Source organism: Pogoniulus pusillus, unplaced genomic scaffold (genome assembly GCF_015220805.1).
Source record: "Pogoniulus pusillus isolate bPogPus1 unplaced genomic scaffold, bPogPus1.pri S76, whole genome shotgun sequence".
NCBI lineage: Eukaryota > Metazoa > Chordata > Aves > Piciformes > Lybiidae > Pogoniulus > Pogoniulus pusillus.
Genome location: NW_026974538.1, coordinates 504,432 through 524,852, shown reverse-complemented (window position 1 = coordinate 524,852; position 20,421 = coordinate 504,432). Strand labels below are relative to the sequence as shown.

Sequence of the window (20,421 nt, the reverse complement as noted above, 5' to 3'; positions counted from 1 at the left end):
CGCTTTCCATTGTGTGTCCCCCCCCAAAGTATAACCCTTGTGTCCCCCTCAAAGTATAACCCTTGTGTGTCCCCCCAAAGTATAACCCTTGTGTGTGTCCCCCCAAAGTATAACCCTTGTGTGTCCCCCCAAAGTATAACCCTTGTGTGTCCCCCCCAAGGTACAACCCTTGTGTCCCCCCCCAAGGTGTGTCAGAGGTTTTGGGGGCACTTTGCTGTGGGCAGGGAGGGTGAAGCCAAAGGAATAATCCTGAGGATGTCAGCGCCGCAGGGGTTGGAAGGGAACTTTGGAGCACATCCAATGCAACCTCCCCCACACCCCCCCCGCTTAAACCATTAAACCCCCACTCTGGGGTGGCAGCAGAAGCAGCCAAAGTCACCCCACAGCTACACAAACAAAGCAGCTGAGGCCACACTCGAACCGCCCTGCAACAGGAGCCCTCCGCCGCAGCGGCACCAGTCCCCCTCCGGCATCCCCCCCAGCCCCTGCCCCGGGCCCGGGCTGAGCCCAGCTCGCTCCCTCGGCCCTGCTGGCCTCTGCCTCTTGCCTTTTTCTCCTCATCCTCAGCAGCTTTCTTGAACTCGTGCTCGAAGGAGCTGGCCAGCTCGTTGAAGAGTCCTACTTCTTCACAGTTCTTCAGGAACCTCGTTGGGGTCGGGGTCTGGTCTGGTTAAAAATATATATAGAGAGATACAAATCCTTTTAATCACCTTTTGTGTGTCCTCTCCCCCCCCAGCACACACACAACAACCTTGGTGGTTTTGCCCCCCCCCCCAGCTCCGTGTGTGGTGGTGGCAAAGCAAGGGACAGCCCAGAGAGGGGACAAGAAATGCTGCTTGGGTTTGTTGCTCTGCTGAATGCTGCTGCGAAGGTGCGGGGCAAGCTCTGCCTGGGGGTTGTGTCCTGTCCCCTTCCCCCTTCCTTACCCCCGGGGGGGGTTTGCTTCTCCCCTTGCTGAATTTTGTGCTTGCAAAAAGGGAGGTCTGAGCACCCTGAAGCGTCCAACTAGGGAGCGTTGAGGAGGGAGCAGAGCAGAGCCAGGCACTGGCTCCTTAGCGAGCACCCAAGGACAGATGGCACCGTGGGAGTCCTGACCAGCACCCCCCTGGCCAAAGCCACTCCTCTGGGGCCACTTTCCCACCATCTGAGCAGGCTGAGTCAGGATCTCCCTGGCCATCACCCAGGCTATAAAGCAGGAGGACACCTCCCTTGCTCCCTCATCTCCCCGAGCCAGGTGGAGGAGCAGAGCACAGCCAGGCACAGGCTCCTTGCCCCCAAAGCTGGCAGAAAAGCTCCTGCAGCTCCAAGGGGATCCCCGGGATGGCTTTGCTCGACCTGGCCTGGATGATGCTCCCTGTCTGCAGCTGTGCTCCAGGGAAATGAGCCCATCTGATCTGAGCCTGCTGCTGGGGCTCCTGAGCCCCCGGGAAGCGACTCCGGCGCCGGCTTCGCCTGGCTGACACCGAGCGATGCTTCGCTTCCAGCCTGGCTTCAAGACCCTGCCCCTGGCTTCGGGTCAGAAAGCCCAAGGGCTCCTCTGAGGGCATTTTGCTTCCCCCCCCCCCCTAAAATCCAGAAACTTTCCTGCCTGCAGCTCTCAGCAGGAGAGGGATTTTGCCCCCCCCCAGCCTGTTAAGGGCTCCCAGGGCTCTTTCCAGACCGTTCCGCATTCAGCAACGTCCTCCCGAGCGGCACAAACCACTCCCGGAGCCCCAAACCTCCAGCAGAAGCTTTCACCCTCTCTCCTCCTGCCCTTCCTCACTTTGGACCTTCCAGGAATCACATTCCCAGTTTTGAGTTGCTCTGGGGCTGGTGGGAGAGCAGAATTCCTGCTGGATCTGCTCAGCCTCCGCACGGTCAGGGATGGAGACCGAAGCCTCCTGAAGGCAGCCCTGGGCCGAGCACAAAGCAAGGGGGAGGGAGAGAAGCAAACCCAGAGAGCAAATGGTGGCTTGGAAGGGGAGAAAAGGAGAGGAGCAACGTGGGGGAAGAGCTCAAAAGAGCTTTGGAGCCCTCATGGAGCCCATGGAAAAAAAAACCCCAAACCAACAAACAGAAATAATAAGAAGAAAAAATGCAACAAAAAATAACCACAGAGAAAAAAAAGGAACAAAAAAATTAAAACCTTTAAAAGAGCCACAAAAAGGAATCAAAAAATGGGGGGAAAAAAACAAACAAAACAAAGCAAAAGAAAAGCCAAATAAAAAAGAATGAAAAAAGGTTAAAAGATTGAAAGAAAAATACAAAAAGGAACAAAAAAAAAAAAGGAAAAAAAAAGGCAGAAAAAAATAACAAAGGCAAAAAAAGGAAAAAAAAAGAATGAAAAAAGATTAAAAGGCTAAAAAAAAACAACCACAAAAAGGAACAAAAAAAAGGAAAAAAATGAAAGGCAAAAGAAAGCAAAAAGAAAAGAATTAAAAATTATTAAAAGACTAAAAAAAAAAACCAACCAAACAAAAAGGAACCAAAAAAGAAAGAATAAAAAAAACAAAACCAAAAGAAATCAGAACAAAAAATAATTAAAAAAAATTAAAGCACTAAAAAAAAAGAACAAAAAGGAACAAAAAAAGGAAAAAAAAATTAACAAAATAAAGGAAAAAAAAACGAAAGAAAAAAATAAAGGAAAAAAAAGGGAAAAAATAAAGACAGAAACAAAGAAAAGGAACAAAAAGGAATTAAAAGGAACAAGAAAGAAAAAATAAAACCAAAAGAAAAACAGAAGAAAAAGTAATTAAAAAAGGTAAAATACTTAAAAGAGAACAAAAAGGAACAAAAATCAGAGCAAAACATAATAAAAAAATTAGAAGGATTTAAAAAGGACAAAAAAGGAACAAAAAAGAAGGAAAAAACCCAAAAGAAATCTAAGCTAATTAAAAAAATGAAAAGAACACAAGAAAAAGGAACAAAAAGAGGAAAAAAACCAAAAGAAATCTGAACAAAAAAGAATTAAAAATTAAAAAGGCTAAAAAAAGGAAGAAAAAGGAAGAAAAAAAAGGACAAAATCAAACCAAAACCAAACCAATGAATTAAAACCCCTAAAAAATAACAACAAAAAGGAACAAAAAAAACAAACCCAAAAGAAATCTGAACAAAAAGGAATTAAAAAATAAAAAGGCTAAAAAAAGGAACAAAAAAAAGACAAAAGAAACAAAATCTGAATTAAAAAAAAAATTAAAGTGACCAAAAGAAAAGAAGAAAAAGGAACAAAAAAAGGAAGAAACAAACAAACCAAACCCAAAGAAATTAAAAACTCCATTAAAAAAACAACAAAAAGGAACAACAAAAAACCAAACCCAAAAGAAATCTGAACATAAAAGAGTTAAAAATGAAAGAGACTAAAAAAAAAGAGGAAAAAGGAACAAAAAAAGGAAATAAAAAAATCAAACCCAAAGAAATGAAAAACTAAAATAAAAAACCAACAAAAAAGAACAACAAAAAAAATCTGAACAAAAAATCTGAACAAAAAAACACTTAAAAAGTAAAAAGAGCAAATAAAAGAACAAAAGGGAACAAAAAAAAGGAAAAACACAAAAGAAAAGAAACCCAAATTAAAAAAAAATGGAAATGAATAAAAAAAGGAAAAAAAATCAAAAGAAATCTAAGGAAAAAGAATTAAAAAATTAGAAAGACTCAAAAAAAAAACCCAAAAAGGAATAAAAAAGGAGAAAAAAGAGCAAAAGAAACCCAAAGAAAAAACTAAGAAAACAACAAGAAAAAGGAACAAAAAAAGAAACCAAAAGAAATCTGAATAAAAAAACTGAAAATTTAAAAAGAAGGAAAAGGAACAAAAAAAAAGGGAACAAAACAAAGGCAAACAAATGAAAAATCCCTGAAAAGAAACAACAAAAAGGACCAAAAAAAAAAAAGAAAAAGAAAAGAAATCTGAATGAAAAAGATTTAAAAGATTAAAAGACTGAAAAAGGAACAAAAAGGGACAAAAAAGGGACAAAAAAAGGAACCAAAAAGGAACCAAAAAAGGAACAAAAAAGGAACAAAAAGGAACCAAAAAAGGAACAAAAAAGGAACAAAAAAGGAACAAAAAAGGAACAAAAAAGGACAAAAAAGGAACCAAAAAGGAACCAAAAAGGGAACCAAAAAGGAACCAAAAAGAACCAAAAAAGGAACAAAAAGGAACAAAAAATGAACCAAAAATGAACCAAAAAAGGAACCAAAAAGGAACCAAAAAAGGAACAAAAAGGAACCAAAAAGGAACAAAAAAGGAACAAAAAAGGAACAAAAAAGGAACCAAAAAGGAACCAAAAAGGAACCAAAAAAGGAACCAAAAAGGAACCAAAAAAGGAACCAAAAAAGGAACCAAAAAGGAACCAAAAAAGGGAACAAAAAAGGAATCAAAAAAGGAACCAAAAAGGAACCAAAAAAGGGAAAAATAAACCAGAAGAAATTAAAATAAAAAAAAACCTAACCAAAAAACCAAACAACAGAAAGGAACAAAAAAACCAAATCAAAACAAAATGAAATAAACTCAAAAGGAAAAAATAATTAAAAATTAAATAACACTTAAAAAACCCCAAACAAAAGTCACTAAAAAAAAACAAATGAAAATAATTTTGAATTAAAAGAAAATATTCAACCAAAATTAAACCCTTAAAAAAAAAAACCACAACAAAAAGGAACCCAAAAAAATGAAATCAACCAAAAGGAACCTAAAAAAATGATTAAAAAAGGAAAGAAACCCAAAGAAAAAATAATAACAATAAAAAAGAACTTAAAAAAATCAAAAAGGAGCAAAAAAAAAGGGAAAAAATCAAAATAAATATGAAAAAAATAATTAATTTTATAACACTGGAAAAAAAACAAAGAAAAAGGAAGCAAAAAAAAAAAGGAAGAAAAAAGAAATCCAAAGGAAAAAAAAATCAATTCTAAAAGGAAGAACAAAGAGGAAGAAGAAAAGGAAAAAGGAGAAGAAAGGAAAATAAATCCAAACAAAAAACAGTCACAGATTTAAAGGCCTAAAAGAAAGCAACAAAAAGGAAGAGAAAAGGAGAGGGGAAAAAGAAGAAAGAAAACAACAAAAAAAGGAAGAAAAAAAGGAAAATAAAAGAAATCCAAACCAAAAATAATAAAAAGCAGAACAAAAAAGCAGCAAAGAGGCAGGAAAAAGGCAACCAAAAAGGCAGCCAAAAGGAAGCCAAAGGGAAGCCAAAGGGAACCAAAAAGGCAGTCAAAAGGCAACAAAAAGGCAGACAAAAGGCAAACAAAAGGCAACCAAAAGGCAGTTGAAAGGAAGCCAAAGGGAAGCCAAAAGGAAGCCAAAGGCAACCAAAAGGCAACCAAAAAGGCAGCCAAAAGGCAGCCAAAAGGCAGCCAAAAGGCAGCCAAAAGGCAACCAAAAGGCAACCAAAAGGCAGACAAAAGGCAGACAAAAGGCAACCAAAAGGCAGCCAAAAGGCAGCCAAAAGGCAGCCAAAAGGCAACCAAAAGGCAACCAAAAGGCAGCCAAAAGGCAACCAAAAGGCAGCCAAAAGGCAGCCAAAGGGCAGCCAAAAGGCAACCAAAAGGCAACCAAAAGGCAGCCAAAAGGCAACCAAAAGGCAGCCAAAAAGCTAAAAAAAAAACCCAACCCAGCAATGAAACCCAACAAAAATGCAACAAAAAAGCAGCAGAAAATCAAGAGAAGAGCAGCAGGAAGAGGCAGGAAGTAGCAGCAGGAAGCAGCAGCAGGAAGCAGGAGCAGGAAGCAGCAGCAGGAGGAAGAAGCAGGACGAAGCAGCAGGAGGAAGCAGGAAGCAGCAGCAGGAAGAAGCAGCAGGAGGAAGCAGCAGGAGGAAGAAGCAGCAGGAGGAAGAAGCAGGAGGAAGCAGCAGGAGGAAGCAGCAGGAGGAAGCAGGAAGCAGTAGCAGGAAGAAGCAGCAGGAGGAGGAAGCAGCAGGAGGAGGAAGCAGCAGGAAGCAGCAGCAGGAGGAGGAAGCAGCAGCAGGAAGCAGCAGCAGCAGGAAGCAGCAGCAGGAGCAGGAAGCAGCAGAGCTGCTCTGGTCTCCTCCTGGGGAGGTCTTTCTGCCTTCCTGGGGGGGCCTTTGGGATTTCTCTTTTGGGGCTCCTGGAGGCTGATTTAGGTTTTGTTTTTTTTGGGGGGGTCCTCCTGGGGTTGTTTGTCCTTTGGGGGGGTCCTTTGCTGCTTGTCTGGGGGGGTTGGGTTATGTGGGGGGGTTAGGGTTATCTGGGGGAGGTTATTTGGGGGTGGGTTTGGGTTATTTGAGGGGGGTTAGGTTATTGGGGGGGTTGGGTTATTTGGGGGGGTGAAGTCATTTGAGGGGGGTTGGGGTTATGGGGGTGTTGTGGTTAGCTGGGGGAGTTATTTGGGGGGGTTATCTGGTGGAGGTTGGGGTCATCTGGGGGAGGGAGAGGTTGGGTTACTTGGGGGGCTTGAGGTTCTCTGGGGGGGTTGAGGTTATTGGGGGGAGGGGGGGGTGAGGTTATCCAGGGGGGTCACTTGGGAGGGGTTGGGGTTACCCAGGAGGTTACCTGGGGGGGGGGTTGAGGTTCTCTGGAGGGGTTTGGGTTATTTGGGGGGGGTGTTGAGGTTACCCAGGGGTCACTGGGGGGGTCGGGGCTCTCCGGGGGGGGTTACCTGCGATGATGACGGAGTCGGTGCGGGCGGGGCCGAATTTCAAGGTCATCTCATGCTTGTGCCTGTGCACTGCCAGGTGGTCCTCGTTGGTGAACCTCTGCAAGGAGAAGGAGCAGCAGGAGGTGAAGCAGCAAAGCAGCAAAGCCAGAGGCTGCTCGGGCTGGGGTTGGGGTTTGGTTGGGGTTTTTTTTGGGGGGGTTAATTTCGGCCAAGGGCTGAGGCTTGGAAGGGATCTGAAAGGTGAGGCAGATCCAACCCCACCCCCAGGTGAAGATCATCCTTGAAGGTCACCTTAGAGAGATCAAACAGTGCCAACCCCACTGCTGTGGGCAGAAGCCCATGGTGGGGGGGGGGTGGAACTGGATGATCCTCAACCTCCCCCACCCTGTTCCAGTTCCAACCACCCTGCTGTGGGCACCCACACTGGGTGCCAGCTGCTCTGGGAAGGAATTTGGTGCTGCCAGGGGCTGAGGTTGGTAGAGAGATCAAAGTGCTCAGAATCAGAGAGCCACAGAGCCAGGCAGGCTGGCACAGAGCCCCAAGCTCCCCCTGCCCAACCCACCAGAGCCTGGCACTCAGTGCCCCCAGCCAGCCTTGGCTGCAGCACCCCCAGCCATGGGCACTGCACCCCCTCCCTGGGCAGCCCATTCCAGTGCCAATCACTCTCTGCCAACAGCTTCCTCCTCACACCCAGCCTGACCCTGCCCTGCCACAGCTTCAGGCTGTGCCCTCTTCTTCTGGCCCTGCCTGCCTGGCAGCAGAGCCCAACCCCAGCTGGGCACAGCCTCCCTGCAGGCAGCTGCAGGCAGCAATCAGCTCTGCCCTCAGCCTGCTCTGGGCCAGGCTGCACCCCCCCAGCTCCCTCAGCCTCTCCTCACAGGGCTCTGCCCCCTCCCCAGCCTTGCTGCCCTGCTCTGGGCACCTTCCAGCACCTCAACCTCTCTCTGCACTGCAGGACCCCAGAGCTGGGCACAGCACTCCAGGGGTGCCCTGAGCAGTGCCAGCACAGGGGCACAAGGACTGCCCTGCTCCTGCTGCCCACACTGCTCCTCAGCCAGCCCAGGCTGCCCCTGGCTCTGCTGCCCACCTGGGCACACTGCTGCCTCCTCTGCAGCTGCCACCCAGCACCCCCAGGGCCCTCTCTGCCCACTCTGTGGCTCTCAGCCACTGTGCCCTTGGAGAGTAAAGGCAACGTTTTGGGGTGACAGAGCTGGCACCCACTCACCCAACCCAAGTGCTGGGATGGATCCATGGAAAGGGTTGGGATGGAAGCTCCCAGCTCAGCCCCAGCCCATCCAGGCAGGGATGCTTCATTTCTCATCCCACCCCTGGGAGAAACCTGGGATAAAATCCCACCTGTGCTGCCTCTTAGGGATGTGGTGAGGGCTGGTACCCCAGGCAGGGCTGGTACCCCAGGTAGGGCTGGCACCCCCAGGCAGGGCTGGCACCTCAGGCAGGGCTGGCACCCCCAGGTAGGGCTGGCACCTCAGGCAGGGCTGGCACCCCCAGGTAGGGCTGGCTGCTCGTGGGGAGGGGGTGCCACAGGGGCAGCATCGCCTGCAGCTTCGAGCGCCGGAATAAGGGAAAAGAGGGAAAGGGAAAGGGGGAAAAGGAAGGTTGGGAAGAGGCAGGGAAGGGGTTAAAGGCAACCCTCACAAAGAGCCGAGCCTGGATGGATGCCTTCTGTCCTAACAGACTGCGACAAAGCCTGGGGCCGAGGCCACCGCCGGCCCCACCGCAGCACTTCTGCGCCTGCCGGAGCCAGGCAGCAGTCGGCTCCTTCTTCCCACAGCAGATCCCTGCCCTCGTCCCCTCTTCCCTTCCTTCCTTCCTTCTCTCCTTTCAACACAGCCACCAAACCCCAAGCCACCCCAAGCCACCCAAAGCCACCTGTTCCTGGGACAGCTCCAGGCTGAACCTCCCCTCCCCATCACCCTTCCTCCTCCCGGCTCCGCTGCCTCTCTCCCGGCTGTTATTTATGGCTCTTTCTATCGACCAAATCCGCCTGTTCCCGGCTGGAAAAGCCGCAGCGGCGCCTCCCCGGGAGCCCCGGGCACAGCCTGAGGGGCAGCGGTGCCAAGGTCCCAGCCGCAGCCTCACACTCTCCACATCCATCTTCGGAGCAGGCATCTCAGAGGTGTCCTGCTGAGTGTCCTTCGAGCAGGGTGGCTTGGAAAGGGGGTTCAGGGTAAAGGAGATCAGGGGTGGGGGAGGAGAGGTCCTCGACACGGCCACGGGGAGAGAGGAGAAAGGATTTGGGGATGCACAAGCCCAGACACAGACTGCAGCACTCCCGGGCCCTGCTGCCTGGTCTGCTCCACGACTGGACCTGGTCTGGCCCACAGCTGCACCTCATCTGATCCACAGCTGGATCTGGTTTGGTCCACAACTAGACCTGATTTGATCTATAACTGGACCTGGTTTAGTCCACAACTAGACCTGGTTTGCACCACAACTGGAGCTGGCTTGGTCCACAGCTAGACCTTTCCACCACACCTGCATCCACCTCCTCCTGAAGAAGGATGTTCTGCAGGGTGTCCTTCAAACCTGTCCTCTCCAGAGCTGCTTTTGAGGGTGGCTCAGAATTTGGGCTCAAAACAAATCAGAGCTGGGGGGGTCCTGGTCCAAGCCATCTCAGGAGCTGCTTTTCAGAGGGGGACTTGAAAGTGGAGCTCAACTGAACAGAAATGAGAGCTGGGAGGGTCCTGAACTCACTCCTAGGTAGAAAAAACGAAGAGGATTTTGGCTGCATGACCCTGGCAGGCTCAAACTGCAGCACTCCCAAACTGCAGCACTCCCAAACTGCAGCATTCCCACACAAACTGCAGCATTCCCAACTCTCTTCTTTGGTTCCTAAGCAAGCCTCAACCATCAGCTGGCAGCTGCACCCCTCCCATCCATCCTCTCCCCTTCGGAACGAGGATGCCCTGCAGGGTGTCCTTCAAGCAGATCCCTCTCAGGAGCTGCTCTTTGTTAGGGAGAACCACCTCAGAATTTGGGGCTCAGGAGGTCCTGAGCAACCCTCCCCAAGAAGAAACCCCGAGAGGACTTTGCCTTCCCTCCCTTCCCCCTTTCCCTTCCCTTCCCTTCCCTTCCCTTCCCTTCCCTTCCCTTCCCTTCCCTTCCCTTCCCTTCCCTTCCCTTCCCTCTCCCTGCCGCTTCGGCTCTCCACAACCATCTCTCGAACATCACTTCTCGAAGTTTCCCCTCAATTTTTGGGGTCTCCTCTCCTCCCCCCCCATCTTCCACCCCCACCCCCGAGCCCCTTCTTTCCAGGGCGCTGCTCCAAACCTCCCCGAGCCAAAGCGGCCCCGAACAAAAGGCAGCCGAAAGAGGCGGCGGCACCGCCAAGCGCCGCTGCGGGGAGGGCACCGCGGAGGGAAAGGTGGGCAGCGGCGCTTGGGCTCCCCCGAAACTCCTGGTGGCTTAAAGGGTTATTTTGGGCTGGGTTATGGGGAAAGGTGGCAAATAAATCATGGAGGTGGCGGTTGTGAGGCCAAGGGAGAGCAGCTGAGTATGGAGCAGGCAGGCAGGAGGCTGCCGACGCTGATGCTGCTGCAGTAGGCAGAGAGCAAGGAGGAGAAGGAGGAGGAGGAGGAGAAGGAGGAGGTAAAAAAAGGCCAAAAAGGCAGAAAATTCCCAATCCTCCCAGTGAAAAAAATGGGAGATTTTTAGGTCAATAAGACAAGGACGAGGTAGGGAAAAGGCTCAGATTTCTCTCTCCCCCCCAGACCCCAGCTCAAGAGGCACATTTCAAGCTGGGTCTGAGCAGCTCAGAATTGATTTGGAGATTTTCTTCTTTCTTTCCTTTTTTTCCTCCACGCTGGGACACAATTTTGTTGTGGTTGTTCCTTCCCCCCCCCCCCCCCTCCTCTTCCTCCTTAATTCCAAGGCACTTTCCCTGCTTTGGCTGCAGGTTACAGCTCTATTTAACATCTTTATGTGGTCTCCCGAGCTGGGGAGCTTTCTCTTTTCTCTTTTCACAGACACAATATATCTTTCTCCACACATTTCCAACCGCCCAAAGGCAGAGGCAGAGTCTGGCACTTGAGTTCTAAATCATGTCATTTTACACCGAGAAGAAAAGCAGGAGAGGGGGAGAAAGGAGGAAGGAGGAGGAGGGGGGAGAAGGGAAAAAAAAAAGAGAGGGAAGGAAAGAAGGGGAAAAAAAAAGGGGGGGGGGGGGGGGGGGGGGAATGGAATGAGTTAAAGCTACAGCAGCAGCTTTAATATTTAATCTCCTTCCATCAGCAGCTGACACACACAGAGGTTATTGCAGGAGGGTATTTTGTGGCTGCTGGAATTAAAAAGAAGATGGAAAGTGAGGAGGATTTGGGAAGAGGGAGAGGAATGGAGGCAGCTCCCCCCCCAAAAATACCACCCCAAGCAGCAGTCTTGGCTCCAAAAGCAGACCCCGAGGCAAACAAATAGGTCCTGAAGCTAAAATCAGCTCTGATCCCCCCAGTCAGTTCTGGCTCCAAAAGCAGTCCCTGACCCCAAACTCAGTTCCTTGACACCAAAAGCAGTCCTGACCCCAACACCAGCTCCTGACCCCAACACCAGCTCCTGACCCCCAAAACCAGTCCTGACCCCAACACCAGCTCCTGACCCCCAAAACCAGTCCTGACCCCCAAAACCAGTCCTGACCCCAACACCAGCTCCTGACCCCAACACCAGCTCCTGCCCCCCAAAACCAGTCCTGACCCCAACACCAGCTCCTGACCCCCAAAACCAGTCCTGGCTCCAAAACCAGTCCTGACCCCAACCCCAGCCCTGTTCTCCAGACCCTTTCCCACCTCTGTTGCCCTCTTCTGGACCTTCTCCAGCCCCTCAATGTTCCTGGAGTGAGGAGCTCAAACCTGACTCCAGCATTCCAGCTGTAGCCTCCCCAGTGCCCAGTCCAAGGGGACAATCCCTGCCCTGCTTCTGCTGCCCACACCTGATCCAGGCCAGGCTCTTGGTGGCCTTCTTGGCCACCTGGGCACAGCCTGGCTCACCTCTAGCCACTGTCAAGCAGTACCCCCAGATCCTTTCCCACCATACCCACGTGGGGACACCCTGATGGCTTTTCCATTCCTGCCTTCCCTGCACCACCACCTTCACTTCTTGAAGACTTCCCAGTGGGAATGAGCCAGGAGATGGGATGTGAGAGGAAGGGAAGCACCATGAGGAGATGCTGCACCTCCTGGGTGCATCCCAGCCCACCCAGTGCCTGATGCAGCTCATCCTCCCTGCTCTTCCTGGCTGCAGCAGCCTCACTGCCCATGCTCCATCCATCCATCCACCCATCCATCCATGCATCCATCCACTCATCCATCCACTCATCCATCCACCCATCCATCCATGCATCCATCCACCCATCCACTCATCCATCTCTCCCTCCCTCCCTCCACGACAGGGCTCAGATGGGTTTGGAGCTGCAGAGCAAATCCCCCATGCCCAGCACAGCCACAAGGCTCAGAGGTACCCCCCCAAAACCAGAGTACCCCCCAGAGCTGGGTGCCCAAAGGTCAGCTGTGAGTGATGCAATCTCACCCCCAGCCCTCCCCAAGTTCTGGTGCAGATCCAGGCTCTACCTCAGCCCTTTCCCATGGGAGCAGTGACAGGGACAATCCTCTCCCCCCTTCCCCCTCCCCCCTGCCCTGCTCCGGGCTGGGATTAATTCACTAATGTGCATAAAGTGCTCAGGACTGGGAGTGATTCATGGAGCTGCAAGGCCAGGGGGGATCATTCCAATTATCTACCCAGGACCACGTGAACCCCCAGATGAGCCAATTTCCATCGGAGGAGGCACCGGGAGGAGGCACCGGGAGGGGGCACCGGGAGGGGGCACCGGGAGGGACTCTGCCAGCACTTGCTGGGTTGAAGGAGCTCGACCTTAGCACAGCCAAAGTAGCTCCTTTCAGTCTGACCCCCCCAACAGTTCCAACCTGCTCCCCTCCCGCGGTGCTGGTGCCCACCAGGCCTGGCTCCAGCAGAGCTCAGTGCCCACTGCACAGCTCAGAGCTTTGGCCTCGACTGCCACGGCCAAAGCTCCCTGCCCACACAGCCCCGAGGTGCCCGCAGCAGCTCTGGGGGCACTGAACGCTTCTGGGAAGGTTGAGCTCAGTGCCAGCAGCCTCCTGCTGGAGGAGGGGAGAGACCCCCAGGAGGCTTCAGGAGAAGGAGAGGAGGGAAGGTTTAGCTCAAGGACAGACACCAGCAGCTCCTGTGCTGCACGGAGGAGCATCCACACAGCTCTGCTGCTCCTCCTTGCTCCAGCACAAAGCCTTTGGTGGTGGTGGGGAGGAGGAGGAGAAGCTGCTGGGGGGGAGGCTTCCTAGGGAGGTTACCCCTGAGCCAGGGGCATTCCACCCCCATCCCCTGCGGGGAGAGGAGGGAAATGAAGCCCTGCAAGAGGAGGGGGTGAGGGGGTGGCTCCCATGGCCGGGGGGGCACCAGCTCAGCATCCCTCAGTTGAGCTCTGCAGGGCTGTGCTGCTCTTAGCCGCGGCAGAGCTCTTCCTCCTCTGCAGCACCTTCAGGCAGGAGGTGCCCAAAGCCCTTCCCGAGGAGGAGCAGAGCAGCAGAAGCTTTGCTCTGCCCACCTCAGGTCCTGGCAGAGGCAGAAAGGTCACCTCAGAGAGGGGAGGGCTGCTCCCCACCCCGGCCCTTAGACTGCCTAAAGCTTGAGATGGTTTTGGGGCTCAGGAAGCTTCTGGGGACTCTGCTTTTGACTCTCCAAACCTGCTTCACTCTGCCCTGCCAGGAGGGCACCCAGGGCACCTTCTTCTCCTTGCTTCTAAAGGAAGAAGGAGACCTCAAAGTTCAGCCTGTGCCCAGCAAAGCCCTCAAGAAAGCCACTGCTGGCTTGAGCAAAGCACCAAAACTGAGCTGCTGCCTCTTGGTCTGCTCAGAGACAACCTCCTGGCCCCCAGGAGCTGCTCTTCAGGAGGGCTGGTTGGTTTGGAAGGAGGCTGGCACGAGACTGGCACTGCAGGGCAGCATGGGTGGACTCAAGCATCTTGAAAGTCTCCTCCAAGCAACATGGTTGAGTGATTCTGCCTGCTCTGGGTCACCTCAGCTGCCCTCCAAGTGCCAACAGCTCCTCGCTTGGGCTGCCCCCAGCTTCAGAGGGCTGAGGGAGAGCAGCAGCAAGAGCAAGGTGCCAAGGTATGGAAGCAACAACAAGGTGAAGATGCCAACATGTGAGGAGCAGAAGCAAGGTCGAGATGCCAACAGGTGAGAAGCAGAAGCAAGGTGAAGATGCCAATGTGTGAGGAGCAGTAGCAAGGTGAAGATGCCAATGTGTGAGGAGCAGAAGCAAGGTGAAGATGCCAATGTGTGAGGAGCAGAAGCAAGGTGAAGATGCCAGTGTGTGAGGAGCAGAAGCAAGGTGAAGATGCCAGTGTGTGACACAGGACTTTGCTTCCCCCAAGACCAGCACCTGGCAGGTGCCAATCGTGCCAGGACCAGGGGCAGGGTTCCCTGCTTGCTGCCCACAGCTCCCTGCCAGTCACACCAAGAGTTAAGCAGCTCCTGGAGCTCTCCCTGCCCAGAAGGGCAGAGCAGGTAAAGAATTCCATTTCCATTTCTACAGCCTCTCTGCTCCCAGAGGGCTTCTCAGCCACATGCCCCAGTGCTGCAGTGCAGGTGTTCAGCAGGGGGGGTGGCAGCAACCATCTGGCCTCCAGCAGCACACCCTGAGGGGTGGGGAGGGAGACAGCAGCCAAGGACACGATGGGGAAGAGCTCCTCCAGCAGCTCCAGGTTCAGTGTTACCCTTTAAGGGCTTTTTACAGCTCTGCAGCACATCTAAGCCCAGCAGCAGCAGCAGGGCTGAGCAAAGAGCAACTGAGAAGCCCTCCAGAGAGGCCAAGAGTCAACCTGCTTGGCCAAGACATTGATCCCATGGGGATCTAAGCCAGGAGGGACAGCAGCAGGGCCAGGCACCCACAGAGATGCTGAACAAGACTGGTCCCAGGACTGATCCCTGAGGTGGTTTGTGGAGCACCTGAGGGGACAACAGGGCAGGTCTGGCCCAAAGTGCAGCCAAAACAGAGAGCTGAGGAGTCCTCAGCCTCCCCCAGGCACAGCTCCCCTGGGCTGGGCACTGAGATTCCAGCCCAAACCTAAGCTGGGAAGATTTCAGCAGCCACTTTGCTCCTCCTGAGCAAATCAGACCCAAATGAGGCTCACCAAGGCCAAGCTCTGCACCTGGGGAGGACTGAAACCTGCAGCAGTCCAGGCTGGGAGGTGCCTGCTGGAGAGCAGCAAAGTGCCAAGAGGCCAATGGGGTCCTGGGGGCACTCAGCAGAGTGTGCCCAGCAGATCCAGGGGGGTTCTCCTGCCCCTCTGCTCTGCCCTGCTGAGAGCTCATCTTGAGTGCTGCTGCCTGCAGTTTGGAGCTCCCCAGTTGAAGAGGGACAGAAACTGCTGGAGACAGTCCAAGGGAGGCCTGTGAGGATGAGGAGGGGACTGCAGCTGGGTGATGAGGAGAGGCTGAGGGCCCTGGGGCTGAAGAGTCTGGAGAGGAGAAGCCTGGGAGGGAATTGGATCAATGTCTGTGACTACCTAAGGGCTGGGGCTGGGGCCAGGCTCTGCAGCCAGGAGGGGGAGACAGACCCTGGAGGTCAGGAAGGGGGTGGGGGACAGGCTCTGGGGGGTCAGGCTCTGTTCACTGCTGCCTGGGATAGGACAAGGAGCAGTGGAATGGAAGCTGCAGCTGCACCCTCTGAGTCCCACAGAATACTACCAGTCCCTGCAGGAATCACCCAGGAGGTACATCCCAGCCCCAGCCCAGCCCCATCCTCATCCCCATCCTCATCCCAGCCCAGCCCCATCCTCATCCCCATCCTCATCCCACCCCATCCCCATCCCATCCCATAGACTAGAATCATAGACCCAAGCAGGTTGGCAGAGAGCTCCAAGCTCATCCAGCCCAACCTAGCACCCAGCCCTACCCAACCCACCAGAGCCTGGCACTCAGTGCCCCCAGCCAGGCTTGGCTTCAACACCTCCAGGGACAGAGACTCCACCACCTCCCTGGGCAGCCCATTCCAGTGCCAATCACTCTCTCTGCCAACAACTTCCTCCTCACATCCAGCCTAGACCTGCCCTGGCACAGCTTCAGGCTGTGTCCCCTTGTTCGGCTGCCAGGCCCAACCCCAGCTGGGCACAGCCTCCCTGCAGGCAGCTGCAGGCAGCAATCAGCTCTGCCCTCAGCCTGCTCTGGGCCAGGCTGCACCCCCCCAGCTCCCTCAGCCTCTCCTCACAGGGCTCTGCCCCCTCCCCAGCCTTGCTGCCCTGCTCTGGGCACCTTCCAGCACCTCAACCTCTCTCTGCAGTGCAGGACCCCAGAGCTGGGCACAGCACTCCAGGGGTGCCCTGAGCAGTGCCAGCACAGGGGCACAAGGACTGCCCTGCTCCTGCTGCCCACACTGCTCCTCAGCCAGCCCAGGCTGCCCCTGGCTCTGCTGTCCACCTGGGCACACTGCTGCCTCCTCTGCAGCTGCCACCCAGCACCCCCAGTGCCCTCTCTGCCCACTCTGTGCCCAGCCTGTGGCATTGCTTGGGGTTGCTGTGGCCAAAGTGCAGAACCTGCCCCTGGCCTTGTTCACTCTCATCCCCTTGGCCTGTGCCCACCCACCCAGCCTGGCCAGGTCCCTCTGCAGGGCTCTGCTGCCCTCCACAGCTGCTCCTAGCTTGGTGCCACCTGCAAACTGACTGCTGCTGGACTCAGTGCCCTCATCCAGACCATCAATAAAGAGGTTGAACAGGACTCATCCCATCCCATCGCATCGCATCCCATCCCATCCCATCCCATCCCATCCCATCCCACCCCCCCCGCGGAGCCAGCCGGGACGCGGTGGGTTGGAGGTGCAGTGATCGCCAACTTCCACCGGGCGGAGCGGCCCCAGCCCGGCGCAGGCAGCAGTGGAGGTGATTAAATCGCAGGCGTTAATTAATTACCGCTGCCGAAAAGAGGAGAGAGGCTCCCGGGGGCGATTAGCGGAGGTGGAGCTGGGAAGCGTCAGCGACTCCTGCAGCCGCCGGGTCCGCAGCTATCCCTTGGGAATCTCCTCCCCGGCCCCCGGAGGTAGCTCCCAGAGCAGGGTGGAATCATCCTCAGGTCCCCAGCAGCATTCCCAGCTCTGTGGTGTGACCTTGGGGGAGTCACCGCTCGCGTCCCCACCTCGGCAGGCAGGAGGGAATCAGAGAGGGAAAAGGCTAAATCCATTGGGAAGGTGCTGGGAGAGGAGCTGCCGGCGCCGGGACACGAGTGGGAGCCGTGGAGAGGGGGGAAGAGCTTCTCCAGGTGACCCTGGCTGGGCTGGGGGGAGTGGGCTGGGTGACCTCCACAGGTCCCTTCTGCCCCCCACGATCTCCACAGGTCCCTTCTGCCCCCCACGACCTCCACAGGTCCCTTCCACCCCCCCAGTCTCCAGAGGTCCCTTCTGCCCCCCCAGTCTCCAGAGGTCCCTTCTGCCCCCCATGATCTCCACAGGTCCCTTCTGCCCACCCCCCCAGTCTCCAGAACTCCTTTCTGCCCCCCCCGACCTCCAGAGGTCCCTTCTGACCCCCCCATGACCTCCTGGCTGCCTGATCTGGGAGCTCCTCGCTGGGCAGCGACAATTTATAGGGCGAGAAGAAAAGACCCAACAGGAACCCACCCCCAACCCCCCCTCCCCCCCCCGCCGACACCCAGAGTGGCTCTGCAGGAGTAATTAAATCAAACTGGAGTCAATTAATTCGTCTGCAGGGGCTGAGGAGCTGAGCTCAGGGAGGCTGCATGGGGGAAACCTTCAAACCTGCCTGGACGCTGGCCAGGGCCAGCAGAGCAGCTCCGGCGGCACAGGCGGCGCTGGCAGTGCCAGGTGCCAGCCCCTGAGGCTTCTCTGCTCCCTGCCCAGCCTGGGTGGTGACAGTGAGGAGTCCCTGCGGGTCCCCTGCAGCTGGTGGGGGCCTGCTGGTGCTGTCCCAGTGTGGAGGTGTGGATGGTGCTGGGGAGATGAGCTGGAGCAGCTCAGGAACAGGACCTGGGGGTCTGGGGTGAGGAAAGCTCCACAGGAGCCTGCAGTGTGAGTGCAGCCCAGACACAGCCCTGTGCTGGCTGCAGCCAGAGCAGTGTGGGCACAGGGCAGGGGAGGGGATCCTGCCCCTCGGCTCTGCTCTCCTCAGCCCCCACCTGCACTCCTGGGGGCAGTTCTGGAGCCCCCAGCACAAGCAGGACATGGAAGTGCTGGAGCCAGCCCAGAGGAGGCCACCAAGATGCTGAGAGGGCTGCAGCAGCTCTGCTCTGAGCACAGGCTGAGAGAGTTGGGGTTGTGCAGCCTGCAGAGGAGAAGGCTTCCAGGAGAGCTTGGAGTGGCCTTGCAGGATCTGGAGGGGGCTCCAGGAGGGCTGGGGAGGGACTATGGAGAAGGTCTGGGAATGGCAGGAGGAGGAGGAGGAATGGGTTTGGAGTGGCAGAGACTGAAAGTGGCTGTGAGGAAAGGGCTCTTTAGAGTGAGGGTGGTGAGAGCCTGGCACAGGCTGCCCAGGGAGGCTGTGGAGCAGAGAATCTGCCGCGGGGCAGGGAAGTGGAGCCCCGGGCAGGGAAGCAGAGCCCCGGGCAGGGAAGCAGAGCCCCGGGCAGGGAAGCAGAGCCCCGAGCAGGGAAGAGGAGCCCCCGGGCAGGGAAGCAGAGCCCCCGGGCAGGGAAGAGGAGCCCCGGGCAGGGAAGCAGAGCCCCGGGCAGGGAAGAGGAGCCCCCGGGCAGGGAAGAGGAGCCCCGGGCAGGGAAGAGGAGCCCCGGGCAGGGAAGCAGAGCCCCGGGCAGGGAAGCGGAGCCCCGGGCAGGGAAGCGGAGCCCCGGGCAGGGAAGCAGAGCCCTGGGCAGGGAAGCAGAGCCCCGGGCAGGGAAGCAGAGCCCTGAGCAGGGAAGCAGAGCCCCGGGCAGGGAAGCAGAGCCCCGGGCAGGGAAGAGGAGCCCCGGGCAGGGAAGCAGAGCCCCGGGCAGGGAAGCAGAGCCCTGAGCAGGGGAGCAGAGCCCCGGGCAGGGAAACAGAGCCCCGGGCAGGGAAGAGGAGCCCCGAGCAGGGAAGCAGAGCCCTGAGCAGGGAAGCAGAGCCCCGGGCAGGGAAGCAGAGCCCCCGGGCAGGGAAGAGGAGCCCCGGGCAGGGAAGCAGAGCCCCGGGCAGGGAAGAGGAGCCCCCGGGCAGGGAAGAGGAGCCCCGGGCAGGGAAGCAGAGCCCCGGGCAGGGAAGAGGAGCCCCCGGGCAGGGAAGCAGAGCCCCGGGCAGGGAAGCGGAGCCCCGGGCAGGGAAGCAGAGCCCCGGGCAGGGAAGCAGAGCCCTGAGCAGGGGAGCAGAGCCCCGGGCAGGGAAGCAGAGCCCCGGGCAGGGAAGAGGAGCCCCGGGCAGGGAAGCAGAGCCCCGGGCAGGGAAGCAGAGCCCTGAGCAGGGGAGCAGAGCCAGTGCGGCGCTGTCTGCAGGGCTGCCATCAGTCGGAGGGTGTCGGCGCTGGGGTCATTAAGCTTTTAAAAGGAGATCGGCAGCAGCAGGAGAGGGAAAAGGGGAAGGGGGGGAGGATAGAGAAAGAAATCCCGAGCGTTTGCCTATTTTTGTCTCCGGGAAGAGCCACCTGTTTTATGGGCGCGGGGAGATTGATGGGGACATTAACGCGGCGCTGCTGCTCCCACCCTGATGAGCTTCTCAGTGACCCTCTTCTCCCTCCAGATTTATGGCTCCTTGCAGCAGACGACTGCAGAGGGCTCCAGCTCCGAGCTCTGCCTGCCTCCAGCCTGCACCCAGAGCCTCCCCAGCGGGGGCAAACCTGGATTTCTTTTGGGTTTATTCCCCCCCCCCCCTCAGAGTCACCTCAAGGTCTGGATTCGTTTCCCTCCCCAAATCACCTCAGGAACTGGATTCTGTTTCTCCCTCCCAGGACCTGGATTCTTTTTGTTCCCCCCCCTAATATATTCACCCCAGGATCTGGATTCTTTCCCCCTCCCCTCCCAAAAAATCACCCCAGGATCTGGATTCCTTTTGTTTCTCCACCTCAGGTTCTGGATTCTTTTGTGTTTCTTCCCCCCCCCCCCAAAAAAAAAAGCATCTCAGGAGCTGAACTCTTTCTATTCCCCCTCCCAAAATCACCTCAGGAGCTGAACTCTTTCTATTCCCCCTCCCAAAATCACCTCAGGAGCTGAACTCTTTCTATTCCCCCTCCCAAAATCACCTCAGGAGCTGAACTCTTTCTATTCCCCCTCCCAAAATCACCTCAGGAGCTGAACTCTTTCTATTCCCCCTCCCAAAATCACCTCAGGAGCTGAACTCTTTTTATTCTCCCTCCCAAAAGTATCTCGGGAGCTGAACTCTTCTCATTCCCCCCCAGAATCATCTCAGCAGCTGAACTCTTTCTATTCCCCCTCCCACCCCCACCTTGCCACCTGCCCAAAGGTGCCCACTTTGCCCCAGCAGGTCAGGTTTAGTGTGGGGGGAGGGAAGCAAATTCTCTCTTCCCCTCTTCCCAGCACCCAGCTGAAGATTGCTGGCACCGAGGACCTGTGTGTGGAGGAGAAGCTTTGCAGGGATCATCTTCAGGAAACCATTAACAGCCTCCCTGGAGCTTCTCTCTGGATTTACAGACCTGCCAACCCCCCCTTCCCCCCCAAGGAAAGCCAAAGGAAAAGCCTTTCTGTCCCCAAACTGCCCTCCCCACCTGCCATTTGCACCACCTCAGGCTTGTGGCTCCCTCCCATCACCACCTCCTTTGTTGCTCCTCCCAGCAGCCAGCCCCAACCCTCCATGGAAATCAAGTGCAAGGAGCAGACAGAGCCCAAGCTGGATGGCAGCAGCTTTTATACCCCCCCACC

At 54.8% G+C, this 20,421-nt stretch overlaps 1 protein-coding gene across 3 annotated transcripts in view; it reads right to left on the bottom strand.

Annotated features, from left to right (window-relative positions):
- The window catches only part of LOC135173839 (cyclic AMP-dependent transcription factor ATF-7-like), a 50,877-nt gene that overhangs the window by 13,161 nt on the left and 17,295 nt on the right, over positions 1–20,421 (bottom strand). For 2 of the 3 annotated variants that reach the window (XM_064141036.1, XM_064141037.1), the window contains exons 2-3: positions 6,590–6,686; positions 548–666 (exon numbers count right to left, since the gene is read on the bottom strand). In XM_064141036.1, the coding sequence (XP_063997106.1) occupies positions 548–666; positions 6,590–6,686 (216 nt within the window). Of the gene's footprint in view, positions 1–547; positions 667–6,589; positions 6,687–16,538; positions 16,762–20,421 lie in introns of all 3 variants that reach the window. The other variant, XM_064141038.1, reaches the window with a different exon arrangement.